This window comes from Myripristis murdjan, chromosome 4 (assembly GCF_902150065.1).
Source record: "Myripristis murdjan chromosome 4, fMyrMur1.1, whole genome shotgun sequence".
Lineage (NCBI taxonomy): Eukaryota > Metazoa > Chordata > Actinopteri > Holocentriformes > Holocentridae > Myripristis > Myripristis murdjan.
In genome coordinates, this window is record NC_043983.1 from 10,405,336 (window position 1) to 10,421,693 (window position 16,358).

Sequence of the window (16,358 nt, forward strand, 5' to 3'; positions counted from 1 at the left end):
ATACATGGACAACTGCTTTCGGTCATACACCCAAACAAACAACACTCAGACACGTATGTGTACAACCGTTACAACTCATACAAAATTCAGTATATTCACAATCAATACAGATACAGTAAAAAATAAAAAATAAAAAAATAAAAGAAACTGACTGTCTCAGCCCTAAAAGTTTTTAAACAGCCACATTAATCTAGGATGGATTAAGCCCTGATATTATTAGCAGTCGTTTATAAACCTGTCTCCATTTCCTCCTATTCTGCGACTTCCACCTTCTGCCTACCCCTCTTTTCCCTTCTCTGCCTCGGCTTTGGGCAAATGCATCATAGGAAGACAGAGGCGCATACCGTTAGGCTACTTCGAGGTGCTTATCATTGAATATTTCATAAGAACAGTGATTGCGCATTACTCTGGACTCATTATTGTATCTTTTAATAAACTGCCAATATTTCAACTGCTTAAATCACCAACATTTGGCCAGGCAACCTACTGACTTCATGATGAAGAAGCCAGCTGGGAAAAATTGGTGATTTATTAAAAGATACTGCAATGAGACCAAAGTAATGTGCAGTCTCCTTTGGGCAGATGTATAACATAAAACACTATGGTTCCTCATCAGTACACAGTAACTGAATAACCAGTTGCCCTAGTACATGTGTAGCTTGTAGACGTACTATTTGGTTGAGTCGGAGAGCTGGTACTCTCTCCTGCGATCGTAGGCCTCCTGGATGCCATTGTCAGTCCACAGCATCTTTACTGCACCGATGTAGGGATGGTCAAACGATGACACCTTCTCCACATCCACCTCACGCACTAGCAGGGCATTATTCTGGGACAGGAGGAAGAACAAAAGTCATTGTTGGAGGTCATCATCTTGTGTATGAAGAAAATGATAAGTTAAAACTGAATACAAAAACACTCAAGTTTTGATAACAGTAGGTAGTGCAGTAGCTGCTGATTTTACATTTAAAAGGAGTAGTCCAACATTTGGGGCCACATCCCCTTTTTCCCTCTTACTCAGACTGAGACAAGATGTTCAATTTTCACCTCTGTACGTCTAGTGGTTCAGTTCATATGGATAGCATTTCTTGTTAGCTTAGCATAATGGGAGTCATTAGCCTAGCTCTGTCAAAGTGAAAAAATAAACCTTGCAGCAACTCCGAAACTGTCTTATTTACAAAATGTATCATGTGTATTTGAAGTATATGTATTGGATTTTTTTTAATGAGAGTTGATGGTTAGATGGTGGAACTGTAACCACAGAACACATTTATCCTTCTGTCTATCACTGTGATCCGCACTCTGCTGCAGGTATAGGTAGATCCGGCACAAATTATCTTTTCCTAAAAGATTCTTGTTTATTTTTTCAGATTCCAAGATGTGTACTTCAAATACACAGGATACATTGTGTAGTAGACAGAACCACTGAGGGTTCTAATAGGATATTTTGCCAAAAAAGTTGGAGTACTCCTTTAATGAAATTCATGCGCATTCGTCTGAAATTAAAAAGTGTTTCCAAATCCTGGAGGGGAGAAATGGCAAAAGTGGTGGTGTTAGGTGAAAAAGGTTCTTTATTATGTGACTGTCTTTCCAAGGAAAAGTGAATGTGCTGATATTTTGTAATGGTAATTTTCACAACCCTCTGTAGTGTTTTATCCAATATTTTAAGCAAAATATATATAATATATAGCAGTGACGGAACAAGTTATTGAAAACAAGTGCTAGTCATGAAAAAATGGCTATCCCTATTTTTGACATTTCCACACTGATACTTTGTTTATTCAGTAGCTATCAAACAAGCTACAGGCAAAAGCAAACCAATTCTACTGGAAGCAGAAGGATGACTCTTGCTCTTTTAGTTGACTAAGCTGGTTTCATGGAAAAATGTTACAGTATACTAACATCACCACTGTTTCCCCACAGGTTATACTTGGGCACCCCACTCAGGTGTATCGACAGGTGCCCAAGTATAATTCGGTTTCCCAGTAACACCACAGTTTCACACCACCCCCTCGCCACCACTTTACATGTTGTAATCAGTAGTTTTCTGAGACGCAGACACACACAGTATTAAACATGTTATCCATAGGGCTGGGTATCAAAATTTGTTAAATGCCTCGCTTCTACACAGTATTGGACAAAGGAAGTGTCATTCAATACCACACTGGTTTTGATCATTTTGATATAAATAATAAACTAAATCATAAATTATGTAATCTCATCCCAATCTGCCTTCCTCTGCACACCCATGACACCAGAGGAAAACAGTTAATCACTGGGAAAAAACGAGGGTTAAAACACACTAGTTTCAGTGTCGTGTGCAGGGGACTGCAGATTTGGAATGAGCTTGATGCTACATTAAAAATGTCACATCCTGTCTCCACCTTTAAGAAAAAATTAAAAAAAAACAACAACTCCTGTCTATATATGATTGATTACATGTTTGTGTAATGAGTATTGATGAGTTGGTTGGTACTCTGATATTATTATTCATGTTGGGATTGTCTGTTGTGTGTCTGTCTGTACTCTATTACAACCATGGATACTGGCCAGTATCCAGTTTGTCATTGCTATGATTATGCGAAATCAGGCCCCCTCCTAAAAGCTTTAAATAGCTTCCTCGGGGTGACCCTTTCACACATCAGGCTGCTGTGTGTACTACTACTAATGCATCATATCCATAATGCTATTGAGATGGAAGAGGAATATATGAGTATCTCAAGGTTTTTGTTTTTTTGGAATGTCAAACAAGTGAAGTGTTGCCTTGTTTCATCATGGATGCTTGATGCTTGTCTGTACGCTATGCAGCAAATGGTAAACACTTAAATAAAGCTGTGTGTGGAAAAAAAATAAATAAATATGCCATTAACAACAAGGTGCCTCCACACATGGCTCACCTGCTGTTTTGAAAATGGAATCGCGGGTGAAAAACTCCAAGATGCGAGTTGTGTTTTTTCAGTGAATTAAACACACTGCTCTGACGAATAAAGCAAACAGAGCGAACACATGACAGAGCAAACACGGAAAGAGGCGGGGCAGGGCAAGCCGGTGTGCGTGCAGTGACAGTCTGAGACCCGAGAAGCATGTGTGCACAAGTGTGTGTGGGAGAGAGAACTTAAAGGAAAAGCAAGGTAAGCAGCAGGTTAAAAATAGTTTGATTAAAAACACTAATACAAGGTGGAATATTAACTTGAATAAAAACGGTGCAATAAGAAATACTAGAAACAAACAATGTTGTTTGACCATTACAATTTTCTCTATCTTGGATAGTAATACTGGACTAGTATGAAAGGAATCTGCACTGACAAAAAGCTTCCAATGAATAGAGAGGACTTAACTGGAAAATAAAAAAGTCTGATCAATTCAGAATAATATTAAAGCTAGAGATGGTAAGCAGACACTGCATTCAACAGTATCTGTTTACAAAGAAACTAGAGGAGAGAACCTAGTTGAGTAGCCTTGGGTCTTTTTCAAATGAATTTCTCAATCAGCTTTTCCAGATCCATGGAGATCTGCATTCAGTTACGGCAGCAAGTTACCACCAGGCCGGCCACAGCAGACTGGAGGGGAGCAATCTATTTTACTTTACATTCTGGTTTACTGCCAGTTTTATGGTCTGTTTGACTATAGTTTGCATTGGATGAAGTAGACATATGACCTTGGGACTGAACAATCGAGTACAGAGATTGCTGTCCGAGCTAACAACAGTAGCCACACAGTTTATAGAAGTAGATGAGAGTTCAGAAAAAGAGACAGAATGGCCTGTTGTTTGACGAGGTCACTTCTTTAGCCTTTACATCTCACTTGCCTTGTCCTTGAGCAATTAATTAGACCTCTACCTACTAATTGTCAGCTGTCAAATGTCCCTCACACAGATACCAGGAGAAAAAAAACAACAACTGACCATTTATGCACACAATTGTTTTAATTGTTTTTTTTTTTTATCAGTTTGATAACCATGGTTCAGCTGAGGTCTCTGTATGAGATCATTTAATTTCGAGTGAATAATCATGTTAATGGATTACGCGATGTCCCCTAAATCATCTCAGTGATTTAGTTTAGACAATGGAGCCATAATTTATTGCACGCTTCAGTGAACGTTCACCAGTTCAGGCATCTCATTAATTTCATACTCTATACCAGGGGTGGGCAACCATGTGCCATGGAGAGCCAAGAGGCTGCAGGTTTTCTTTCCAACCAAAAACTCCACCAGGTGATTTCACTGATTACCTCACCTTCAAGCAGAGAGCAGGGACTAATCAGTGAAATCAGCTGGTGGAGTTTTTGGTTGGAAAGAAAACCTGCAGTCTCTCGGCTCTCCATGGCACATGGTTGCCCACCCCTGCTCTATACGCTAGTGTACGCATGTCTCTGGCATCTATTTTCCCATTACACTAGATATTTTTAGAGAGTTGGTGAGCCAAATACCGCACATTTATATTACTATAACAAAGTGCCTGCTAATGTTTGTTAAAGGATGTTTGTCAGAATACTCTGTTGGGTGCATCTGACACTGCTGACCTTGTTCTGTTCATGCTGGTACTGGATCTTGAGGGTCTCCATGGCGCGGATCATGGCCTGCATGGAGGTGAAGATGTTCTGGTAGACCAGCTTGGTAAAGCCCCTCTTATCCTCATCTGTGTAGCCTGTCCCATGGATTATCCTCATCTGCTTGATGAAGGTGCTCTTGCCGCTCTCTCCAGTGCCTGAGAGGACAAACAGTGGAGATACTGGGGTGAGCCAACAATTGAAGAAAGTAACACACAGCAGGGATAAACAATATTTCCAAATGACCATGTCACATAATTTCTTATTATTAACAGTATAATTGTACATTCTAAGTCTTCTTTTGCCCATAATGCCATATTGGGTTGACAAACTAGGCCTAAAATGTGCTTATTATTTATTAAAAACTAGAAACATATTATTCTCAATTGATACTTTTTATTCAAGAATAGAGAATATACAACTCACAGAAAATTGAGGATTTTACTAAGCTGAAATATAACTGAATCTCTTGTTCTCACACCATTTGGTAAAGTTTTCTCAAATTGTTATCACTCCACATATTTCATTCAAATGTTATCACAGTTGTGCTTGTAATAGAAAGTGTGAATTGTTTTGGTCTTTTACGAAGTAATACCTATTGCTTGTGCTTTAATGTTGTACAAAAAATATATTCCAGTTCTTTATTACAATATGAAGAAACCTTAACAAAGCATTTTGGGGCCAATTTGTTCTCCTGAGCCTATCTCCAGAGAGATTTCCACAAACACCAGATAGTCATTTTAAGATCAGGCAGACCTAAGGTGACCACCTCATCTGAAGACTGAAATTCAAGAGATTCAAGAGTCTTATTTGTCACATGTACAGTGGGTATACAGTTGCGTGTCATATGTGCACACACTGAATATATAGTGAAATGCAAAGTATGCAGTGAAATGCAAACCAACAAGTCAACCTAGAATCTTTGAGACGGAACAGCATGTGCATCAAAGATACAAAGCCCGCTGAACAAAGAATGCCTTTCCCCTGTTCGCACAAGTACAGTCAAAAGATACTTGGCAAACTGCAGCCTTAATGGAAAAGCAGTAGTTTCCAAACCTTTAATTCTGTGCCAAAACAAATCTAAACATTTAGCATGGACCAAACAATACCAAAATTTTACTGCTGAAGATTGTGTTCTGGAAGAGCTCCGGGACTCTTGTACAGAAGAATCAAAGTTTGAACTTTACAGCTGCAATCAGAAATCTGATTGCAGAGATTGCGGGGAGATCGCCACATGAGAGGTGAATGCAACAGTGCATAAAACCTACAGTTGAGTCAAACACAGTGGTGGTTATGTTTCGCTTATTCTGGAGTTGATGACTTGCAACTAAACACACACAGAAGCCAGGCCTATTTTGAGTTATAGAAAGGAGCGAGGAGTGCTGACTTGCATGGCTTTCCCCCCACAGTCACCAGACCTAAACCCCACTAAATACCTTTGGAAAAGTTTGAAAAGCAAAAAAATCAGATGTACTATAACACAAAACATTCTCTGAAATACTCAAAAGAGATTTTATATATATATATATATATATATATATAATACGGAGAATATGGATTTTCAAATTCTGCATAAACATCAGACAAAGTGCAAAATATGTAATCTTTTTGATAAATACCTAACATTTGAGTAAAAATCTGCATTAGTTTTGTGATAATGATGAAACAGGCTTTCTTGGTAGTTGGTTCAGACTTTTGGACAACACTGTGCTAATTTAAGTCTGAGAACTTTATTTATTTTAAAGATGATTTTATGATACATTTTTTTTCTGTTTTACTGGACAGCGACAGTAAAGATTGACAGTAAAATTAGGGGAGAGAGAATGGGGGGATGACATGCAAAGGGCCTGCGCCAGAATCACACCCGGGCCACTGCAACACCAATATCTGGTGCACACTCCACAACGTGAGCAACCAGGGTGCCCCCAACACCTTTGTTTTTGAAGTCATCACATTGTGGTTGTTGGTTACAGTCGGAGATCTCCTGTAATTCGTAACACCAACAACTGGAGCAGGGCCAATAAACCTGTGACAAGCTGCAATCCATCCACTCTTATCCAACACCACTCTTATCAATCAGCATGATTTATTGCCTTAACTCCTCAGCAACTGTACTTTCAGCATATCATGGAATCATCAACAGATTTTTTTTACATGAGAAGAATCATACAAAATCATACAAAAAATTAAAACAGGTGAATCCTACAAGTCATCCAAGGATAAGGATTAATCCATCGATACATCCATTTTCCACCACTACCACCATCCAGGTTACAGGTGTAGCAGGCTGAGGAGGGCTGCCCAGATCTTTATCCCAGCCATGTCTGCCAGCTCCTCCTGGCACCCAGGAGGCATCCTAATTGGTTGCCCAAACCACCTCAATTAGCTTCTTTCAATACAGAGGAGCAGCAGCTCTTCTCCAAGCTTCACCTGGACGTCTGAGCTCCTGACTCTCTCTCTCCAAAGGTGGGTCCAGCTATCCTGAGAATCAATCTAATTTCAGCTGCTTGTAATCGCAATCTTATTCTTTCAGTTACTACCCAAAGGCCATGAACACAGGTGAACACTGGAACATAGATCAGACAGTAAATGTTGAGTTCTGCCTTCAGTCTAAGCTCTCACTTCACCATGCCAGGCCACTACAATGACTACACAACTACAGCTGGTGTCCCAATCCATCTGTCAGTCTCTTGCTCCATTCTGTCATATTTGTCACACTTTGGAATTAAAGATTATAATGGCAAAGAAGAGTTTAACATGAGCAAAGCTTTATGTAAGCTGCAAAAACGGGTACTGTAACTGAAATATCCCTAATTGAACCCATATGGAATCATCTCAAATCAGGACCATATGAATCAGAATTCCCAGCACTACAACTCAGTTTAATTTACTCTGGATTCAAATGTGATCTCAATGTAATTTACTCTGGATTTCAATTTGATCATCTAATTCTTGTTGATTACAGTTATACTTTCATTTAAACTGATCAGAGCTAATAATTGCCCACTCAGCACCATGTCACTTCTGGCAGGCCTGGAGGGGACTTTCCTCTCTCTGTGACCCCTCCCAAGATTTCTTCCATTTTTCACATTTCTGCATTTTTATTTTTTTTTTTTTTGGGGGGGGGGGGGGGGGGGGGGGGGGGTTCTTGTCCGCTATGAGGCTCTAGGTCAGGGGTGCCGTTATGTTTTCTATCAACTCTGGGCTTGTAAAACCCTTTGAGACTGTAACTGTGATTAACGAATCAAAATAAACATGAACTTGAATTTGTACTTGGATTAGACCGTCAACTAATCCCCCAAATTATAAAATATAAACGCCTGATTGGGCCTGACAACGGGTCCAGTAAAAGATTGCAGAGGAATAGAGTCTGACTGTGTAAATCATGGTCCAGCTTAGAATGTGTGAAATCAATCAATATTTTCATCCATCCACTTGATGCATATCTGATTAGCATGTTTTGTTCCAACAATGGCTTTGATAGATTTGATAGATTTGATAGAGGACTGATCAATAGCCAACCTCATCTGCTGGAATAACAACGATGCATCCCCGCCTGGCAACAAGAAGTCAAAATTCTTGCCACTCATCATCTTGGTCCTAGTGTCCTTAAAGTGTCCATAGGATTGCTTTGGCCTCAGCTGCTGCATGACCGGGTTGACTGACAGTCTGGTTGAGTGTAGCAGCCCAGAGTAACCACACTATGGCCCTACGGCTCACCTCGGCTCAACAAAGAGCAGGGTAAACTGAGTTCAGTTCTATAATTTGGTATCACAGACCATGCACATGCACAAACACTCACAAAGAGAAACTTAGTCATACAGAAAGAAACTTGTTGACACATGCGGGGATAGAAACTGGCAGAAATACACAGAGAACCCTATATATCCCTCTTAGCCACAGTAACTGTCCCAGAGGAGCTTCCACAGCAGCTTCTGTATCTTTATATGGACATATTCTGTGTGCAAACTACCAATCGAGGCTTTGGGGACGTCAGCATCTGGATAAAAGCATCAGAGTTCAGTATACTGCCTAACTAAAGCTTAGCTGGCTAACTAAAGAGGCATATTAACAAGGATAGGTAGGTAGCATTCCTACCCCAACTAAACCTCTAACTGCATGTCTCTCTCTTTATGGCCTTCTCTTCAGGGCAATCCTCCTGTTTTACACCCCTATCTCTCCACCTCTTTTCCTCCTCTCCAAACCTCGCTCGAGCTCTCCTCCACTCTCTTCTCTAGTAGCAACCTGTCCTCTCTTCCCTCAACATTCAGTCTGAGTCACTACAGTTCCAGCTTCACTACCTCTCTTCCCTGGCCTCTGCCTTCCCCTCATTTCTTTGTTACACCCATCTCATGCCTCCTCTACCGAGTGTACATCTTGCCCGTGGTTTTCACTCCCTCTCTCCTCTGTGTTCTGCCCCTCTTCGCCCTATTTCAGCTCCTGCCGCCCCACCCTCCGCCCCCTCCTCATGTCTCTGATCTGCCTTTTTTCCTTTCATTAGTATTCTTCGATGAAGGCTCAACCATTATTATGTGCACTGCGGTTTCAATTTACGCGCTGAATCAAATTAATTCATCTTAAGTGTGGATGTTTCTCTGTTCCTGACATGTCAGTTTTTGTCTCTCCCTGGCCCTTTGTCTCTCTTCTTTAACCATGTGCCTGCTTCCTGTGTTGAGGGGTAATGCCTGCTCCCTGTATTTGTTCTGCTGCCTTGGCACACGTCAGGCCATGCCGAACCAGGCCAGACCAGAGTAACACAGAATAGGCCCATTGCGTAACCTCTGTTTTCATAGTCTGTCTAAAGTGGTGAACCCCGGCTCCCTTTAAACCTCTCAATGCCTTAGATAAGAGATCTCCTCTCCTCTCTAAATGGACTTTCTAGTGCTGAAAGGCTGTGTCTGACTTGCCTCGGCTACAAACAGGGCCTTCATATACAGCTGTAATAATGAAAAAGCAATGACCACAAGTGACACTGACAGCGTTTATACGGCACGTTATCAAAGAGAAGCTGTAGTCGCTGATAAGGAATGTGCTTTGTATTGGAAAGTACAGCTGGTGTTCGCAGGATAAAGTAGCTCATTCTCAAGCACAAGGATCTTCCAAGGACGAGGAGCGTCTGACTCTCATTGACAGAGGAGCTCTGTTGAATGTACAGCAAAGGAGTGCCCTGCGTGCTGCCTGCCTTCCAACCAGACAGGATCTTTTGCCATGGAAAGCAGGTCAGGCAACATTGTAGTTTCCCCTTCAGACAGAGTGTATCCATAAGAAGGGGGCATAGCAGGGGACATTAGCAGCGGCGAAGACACAACCCTCGAGAGTTTTCACTGTCTCATTAACTAAAGAGCTGAACGGAAGAAAGAGAGTTCTGAGATGTAAGTGGCAAGAGTAAGGAAGAAGAAATTTCTGAGTAAAAAAAAAGAAGAGCAGAGACATGGGAGAGGTCTGACATGAAAGATGCTGAGAGAGAAAAAAGTAACGGGTGGACACTGCACACTGGTCACACTAGACAAGGCTATCCGAGTGTGTGTCCAGCGGAAATCACTGGTGTAACTTATGCATGAACAACCAATAGTGGCCTGTTATTGTAGCTGAACTCTTCCGACACACAGCCAGGGGAGGGGGGCATGACTTACAGGCATGATCAGCCCAATTCAACAGATTCTATTGTTCTTCTGCTTAACTGGAAAACCCAGCAGAAACATTTCTCATGGACAAGATACTGTACATTCACTGGTGCTACTCCTCGGGGATAATGCTAGTTCCCATGGCAACTCCTCTATTGCACTGATATACAAGGCAGAAAACACCAGCAGACAGGCCCAGCTGATAGGCTCTGTCTCCACACAGCTTAGTTAAACATGCAACTTAAGGGGGAATTTCTTAATCCCAAAAACAACGTCAACCAGTACTCTCCGTTCAGTCTATGGGATTCTGTAAAGTTTTTCCAGTAAACATGGTCTAATTCTTTAATATTTTGGTTTCCTTTTTTAAATTGAGGACATAAAGTGTCACCAATGCGAGGGTGTTCACACCATACAGGCTTACCAGAGACTTTAATGAGCAATTTTGAAATCACCAACACAGTAAAGCCAGACGGGCAGGGCAAGGAGAAGCCCAATAATCACACAGCCATGACAGTTTACTGAGGCAGAACCATGTCACTCTGCCTGCGCCTTGCACCAACCAGGGTATTACTCACACTGCTAAATAACCATTAACTTGCAAAGAACAGAAAAAAATAGCTGAAACGGATCCATTTCATTGGGTATGGCCAGCTGGAGGCCACAGCAGACATTTCAGTTCCAAATGACATGAGGAGTAATAACTTAAAGCACAGCCTGGCTTCCCCGTTGAGAAGGGAAGTGTGAGGGAGGGAGTGAGAGAGATAGAGGAGAGGGGACCGAGGAGGTGAAGAACGTGACAAAGCAAGGAGGAGAAAGGCCCTCTGTGTAAATGATTCCTTAAAATGTCTCCCAGCGCTGCAAAGCGGAAGCTATGGCCACCTCAGCAGAAAGTGGGAACACACTGGCTTGAGGCCTCTGTCAGCTCTGACTGTGCAGTGACTGTGTAAGACTGACTGACGGACAGAAAGACAGACAGGATAGCTAGCTGACTGACTGAGCACAGAGATGGCTTTTTGACTGAAGGACTGACTGTGCCTAATTGTACAATTTGTGCATGGAGTGACTGTGCAGGGACTAGATGATTGACTGACAGCCTGGCTGCTCCTGGATCAGCAGACTGACATTTCAGTGTACAGCCTCTGTGGTTAAGTTCAGCATAGCCTGCTGGAGAAATGTGTGTGTGCAAGAGATATAAAATTCTCTCTTATTCATTTCCCGTGACCCTGTCACAAGATGGACTCCTCCCATCTTCTTAGCTCCTCCTCCCTCCCTGGATATATGTATAGCTGCAGTGTGGCCAAGACAAAACCACAAGAAAATAAAACAGGAAACTGGGAATAAGTGGAAAATAAGCATCTTCATTGGACATGAATGGGAGTAAAGACATGTTGTACAACTCACTTTTCTGTGAATAAGCAGTAGTGATAAATATCTGCTAACTAAAGATTTGATGCAATTATCTTTTATGTAAAAGGAATGGATGCAAGCAACTTCAACATAAATAAGAAATCAAGGAAATCATGACAAATGTGTCTCTGAGACATCTCCTAAAAATACAGCAGACAGCCAAGTGGGCACCATGCCCTGTCTTGACACCTGCTGCCAAGCAAGGCCATTCCTCCTGCTAACCATCTATGGCATGACATCTGCCGCTACATCCCCAGTTGCACTGACTCACTTCAACAACAGTCTGAATGACAGCCTGAATGCCTTCCTGTCAATGATAAGAGAGGGACTGGAGGGAGTGGGTGGGCGGGATGAGGATCTGTTTGTCTGCGTTCCTGCTGCAATCGGATGTGTGATCCGTGTGTCTGCAGGGTGAGTGGACTGGAAGAGCGCATCTACGACTACCTCTGCTCGGAGAAAGAGTCAGTCAGAGAGTAACACAGAGGGGGAAAGCACAAGAGCTCTATTCCAGTTTTGAGAACATTCCTTGCATACTTTTCCTTCTAAAGGACTTAAATGTCAATTTAATCATTTTGCCTATTTTGGTTTTCATTTGATCAAAATGCTAGTGTACTAGAACAGCAATTGGGCAGAAGCTTTGCAGTTTGCAGTCCTTTCTTGGATGTAATCTAATTGTGCTGTCTCCAACGTCGCCTCTTTCTTCCAAATCCGTGACTACACTGAGGACCTACACATCACTTGTGTGTTCTGCATGAGCACTCTCACATATGCACATAGAGGTTAACTATTAAACATGACAGCTATATAACGTAGAGATATGAATACATAGAGTGATCTGACAGAAGAGATAACAAGGCCAGGAACATACAGTACTTGTATCTGAGTAGCCAAAATTACTAAAAGTCATGTTCAGTTAGGTGCTGAGGTGATTAACTGATATTAATTGATATATTAACAGAAAATTAATCAATTATAATTTGAATTACTGTGCGTGTTTTATCCTTTTATCAAGTAAAATATCAAATATTTGTTGTTGATAACTTCCGAAATGTTAAAATTTATCTGGTAATGTATCTGGTAACTTGTGATGGGCATTTATCACTGTTTTCAGCAAAGGATAGAAAAAAACAACAATAATAGATTAATAAGTAATGAAAACATATGTCAGCTGCAATTCTGGTTCAGTCATCAAGCTTCCTTATTGTACAGACCACCTTGGCTGGTAAATACCACAGGCTATAAAAACCTGATTTCACTAGTCACTTAATTTTTCAGAAAATGATTTTAATCTTAACCCTCCTTACAGTGTCCCAAAGCTCCACTCTTTAACATTTGCCATCAGACAGACAAATCCCAGGGCATGCAGTCCTGACAGGGATCAGAAGAGGCTTTAAGGAGGGCTGTACAGGTAAGTAACGAGCTAGCAGGCAGGCGGTGTCATGAGAAGGAGTAGGCCGTCTTTCACAGGCCCGAGTGCCACATAACTGCCGAAACTCTGGGTGTGTCAACATCACTGTTTGCTTAACAGAGCCGCCAGACAAACAGTGCAGAACTACCAACACCTACCTGCCTTCCTACACTGTGAAACCCAGCTCTTAAGTGGCCAGCAACAGAAGTTAAGAGATTTCAAAACTGTACCTCAGAAAAAAATTGTTGGTATTCCTGATGCAGCGTAGATAAAAAATGAAGCCAGCATAGTACAAAATTAAACAGCTTCTTTCACATCAGGCTACATATGGACCACAGCCTGTAACCTGGCTGCCTACACAAGTAATTGTTTAGTTTCTACTGAGACCAAAGAGCCAACATAACTAGTCAAAAAGATTAAGAATTAAAAAGAAAAGAAAAGAAAAGAAAAGAAAAATGGCCTCCTTTGGCTCAGATGGTATTTCCTCTATGCTTGCAGCCTCTGGTGCTAATTAGCCACAATAATATTACAGCGCAATATAGTAGCAATAGGATGTGAACATGGGTTCTGCGGCTGTTTTGAAACAATGTTTTATTTTAAAACCCTTAATAACAAATAGTAACTAACATATGCACCTGTCTTATGATCCTGTAGAAGTACTGGTATCTGTTTTGTACAGTAAAATTCTTGTGTCTGTTTATTACCACCACAGGCTACGCACAAAGTGGAAGCACTTCCTGAGTCTTGAGGATTCAGCATGTTTGAACTATATATTAGTTTCAAATCTGCAAGAGGCCGTGCATTTATTATATTTTTATGAAATAAGAAGAGAAATCATTTTCAGATGACCTCCAGAACTAAAGTATTCTAGTTTCTCTACATGATTTTTCAAAAAAATCCATGAATCAAGTAGCCTCCTGAATACAAACTGAGCATATTTTTGAGATGAAAGTATTACAAATATCATAATATCATTTTTCTTACAACAGATAAAAATTAAAAAATAAATAAAAACACTAACAAACACTGATTATGTGCAGATTTTGTGAAGCCTTTGAGACAAGCAATAGAAACAACTTGTATTTAATATACACCACTATAATTGATTTGAATACATAACAAAATATCACCCACTGCCTCTTGGCATGTGTCAAATCCATTACTGTGGTCTTCTGTCATCACAGAGGGTCTGAAATATATTTTTTGTCCAGATTCTGACTGTTTACATTCTCTGCCAGTGAAGTCTGCCGATTCTAACTGAGCGGACATGCAAACCTTGTGGTGTTTCAATTTGCATGACAACACTATGTAAAATGAGTTGTGTGTAGACTGTGAGAGTTTATATCAACACTAATGTCACCACCAATTAATGACTTAACTGGTGATTGTTTATCTTCCTCTCCTCTTTGGCCACAATTACATTTCATTCATCATTTCAATTTGACTTTTATCATTTGACCACATCAGGAAACCCCTAAGCGACAGATCAGGAAGAGGACACCTATGGAAGTGGTCCGATTTGCAATGTGATCAGACTTCTTCATAGCCTGGCCACAATCCACTATCCACTAACCAGTAGCTGTGCAGCAGTGTAAAGACACTGAGTGGGAGAGAGAGGAACAAGCAGCACAGACACAGATTTTAAACAGCTGTAGCCACAGGAGATATATCACATTTTGAAGCCAAGTGTGGACATACGGCATTGTGACCTGATAAAATTCAGTCTTTGGAGTTAGATCTCAAAAAATTATGTTTTTCTCAAAGGCAGAGAAGCAGTATGTGACTACTTAGGACAGACAACACTTCTTACAGATGGGTAAAAAGTGTAATGCCACAAGAAAAAAAAAAAAAAAAAACGAGGATAGATGTCCCAGTCCTAATTAAATGAGTGGTGTAATCACAGGAAACACCTATTTAGTATCCCACTGATGACCGTAACACATAGCCAGGGCAGTCAGATGAGAGGATTAGATCTGTTTGGACGCAAGTATGCTAAATATGATGATGTCTCTCATTAAGAAGGAAGTAGGGAAGCCGAGGGCATAATTGATTACTAGTTGGACTCCTGTACACAAATGAGATGCACGTGGCTGGCATGGTGGATAGAAAATTCTATGTCAACACAAACCAGTATGCACTTTAGAAGTTGACTGATCAAGAATTGGCTGAGAAACAATCTAAATAGGCTGTACTGAAGATCAGGAAAGCAGTTAAGAGTTAAGCGGATGTCACAAAAAGGTATGCTAAGAACCGATTTGTCAGCATGCTGTCCATCTGCCAGTGACGGCTCGTTTCTTTTGTGTGTGTGTGTGAGTGAGATCAGGATGGTAGGTGTGGAGGGGGCATTACATGAAAGTTAGGAGGTAATGTAAGATATACATATATACACATAAATATACCAATACATATGTATCTATCTCTCCCTATGTATACATGCATACACTCATAGATTTTTCATCCCTATGGTGTGGAAAGGAGAGAGAAAAAATAGGAGAGATACCAGATCCTTTTTTTGCGGTGGAGGCTGAGATCTTGGTGGGTAACGGCTGTGTTATGAACTCGACAGCCTATAACCACAGATCTAGTTTAATATATTAGACTAAGGGCAGAGTGTTTGCTGCCACAATGAAAAATGTTTCATGCACTACCAGCGGCAACAGCTGATTATGCACCTCTGCCCACTAACATGGTTTAAACTTATGATTGTGGCATGGCCAGCTCTGCAGTGCAGCCTTAAGAACAGTCTGTTAAAGACAGTGCTACAGTGGAATTTTACTATTTATGTCCGCTTTGTTAACGCTGCTTGTGATGTTTTGTTGTAATGGGAAAATTTTGGTGAAGTGCATCATTTCAATCGTTGATCTGATCGGTGAATAGCCGGCCATACTGTTTAAAGAACAACTGAGAATCAGAATCGGCTCCAAAAAAAGGCTGACTGGCGCTGGTGCATCCCTGGGGCATTTAGCTACAATTACTGGCAACCTGAATTGGCACTGCCAAACTGGAGGGTCAGGTCAGGTTTTATGAGGTGAGCAACTTAAAAATTCTGGGAAATAAGCTCATGTGGGTGACGATTAGCATTATCAACCTTGGCTAAGAGTCTGTCAGTGCTGCTAGAGTAGGAGGAGGAATGATACAGGAAAGCATCTGCCAACTTTGCCTTCAGCAACACTGGTGTGTGCATGAGGATACTTGGGATACCAGAGGGTAGCCCTGAGATGGCCTGAGATGCTGCTTACGCCCTGTCTTGAAAGTCTCCATTTGGGTCCTGTTTGGACACTTTGTGTGGGTTGCTCATCTTTGTTTGAATTTTTATCATGTGTACAAAACCCTGGCATGATTGTTGTTACCTTGGCAGCAGCTAACAGAAATCC

General features: G+C 41.1%; 1 protein-coding gene across 2 annotated transcripts in view; it reads right to left on the reverse strand.

The window, feature by feature from the left end:
• LOC115358295 (guanine nucleotide-binding protein subunit alpha-11) overlaps nucleotides 1–16,358 on the reverse strand; it is a 34,278-nt gene that overhangs the window by 12,265 nt on the left and 5,655 nt on the right. For both annotated transcript variants that reach the window (XM_030050199.1, XM_030050200.1), the window contains exons 2-3: nucleotides 4,519–4,703; nucleotides 672–826 (exon numbers count right to left, since the gene is read on the reverse strand). In XM_030050199.1, the coding sequence (XP_029906059.1) occupies nucleotides 672–826; nucleotides 4,519–4,703 (340 nt within the window). The remainder of the gene's footprint in view (nucleotides 1–671; nucleotides 827–4,518; nucleotides 4,704–16,358) is intronic.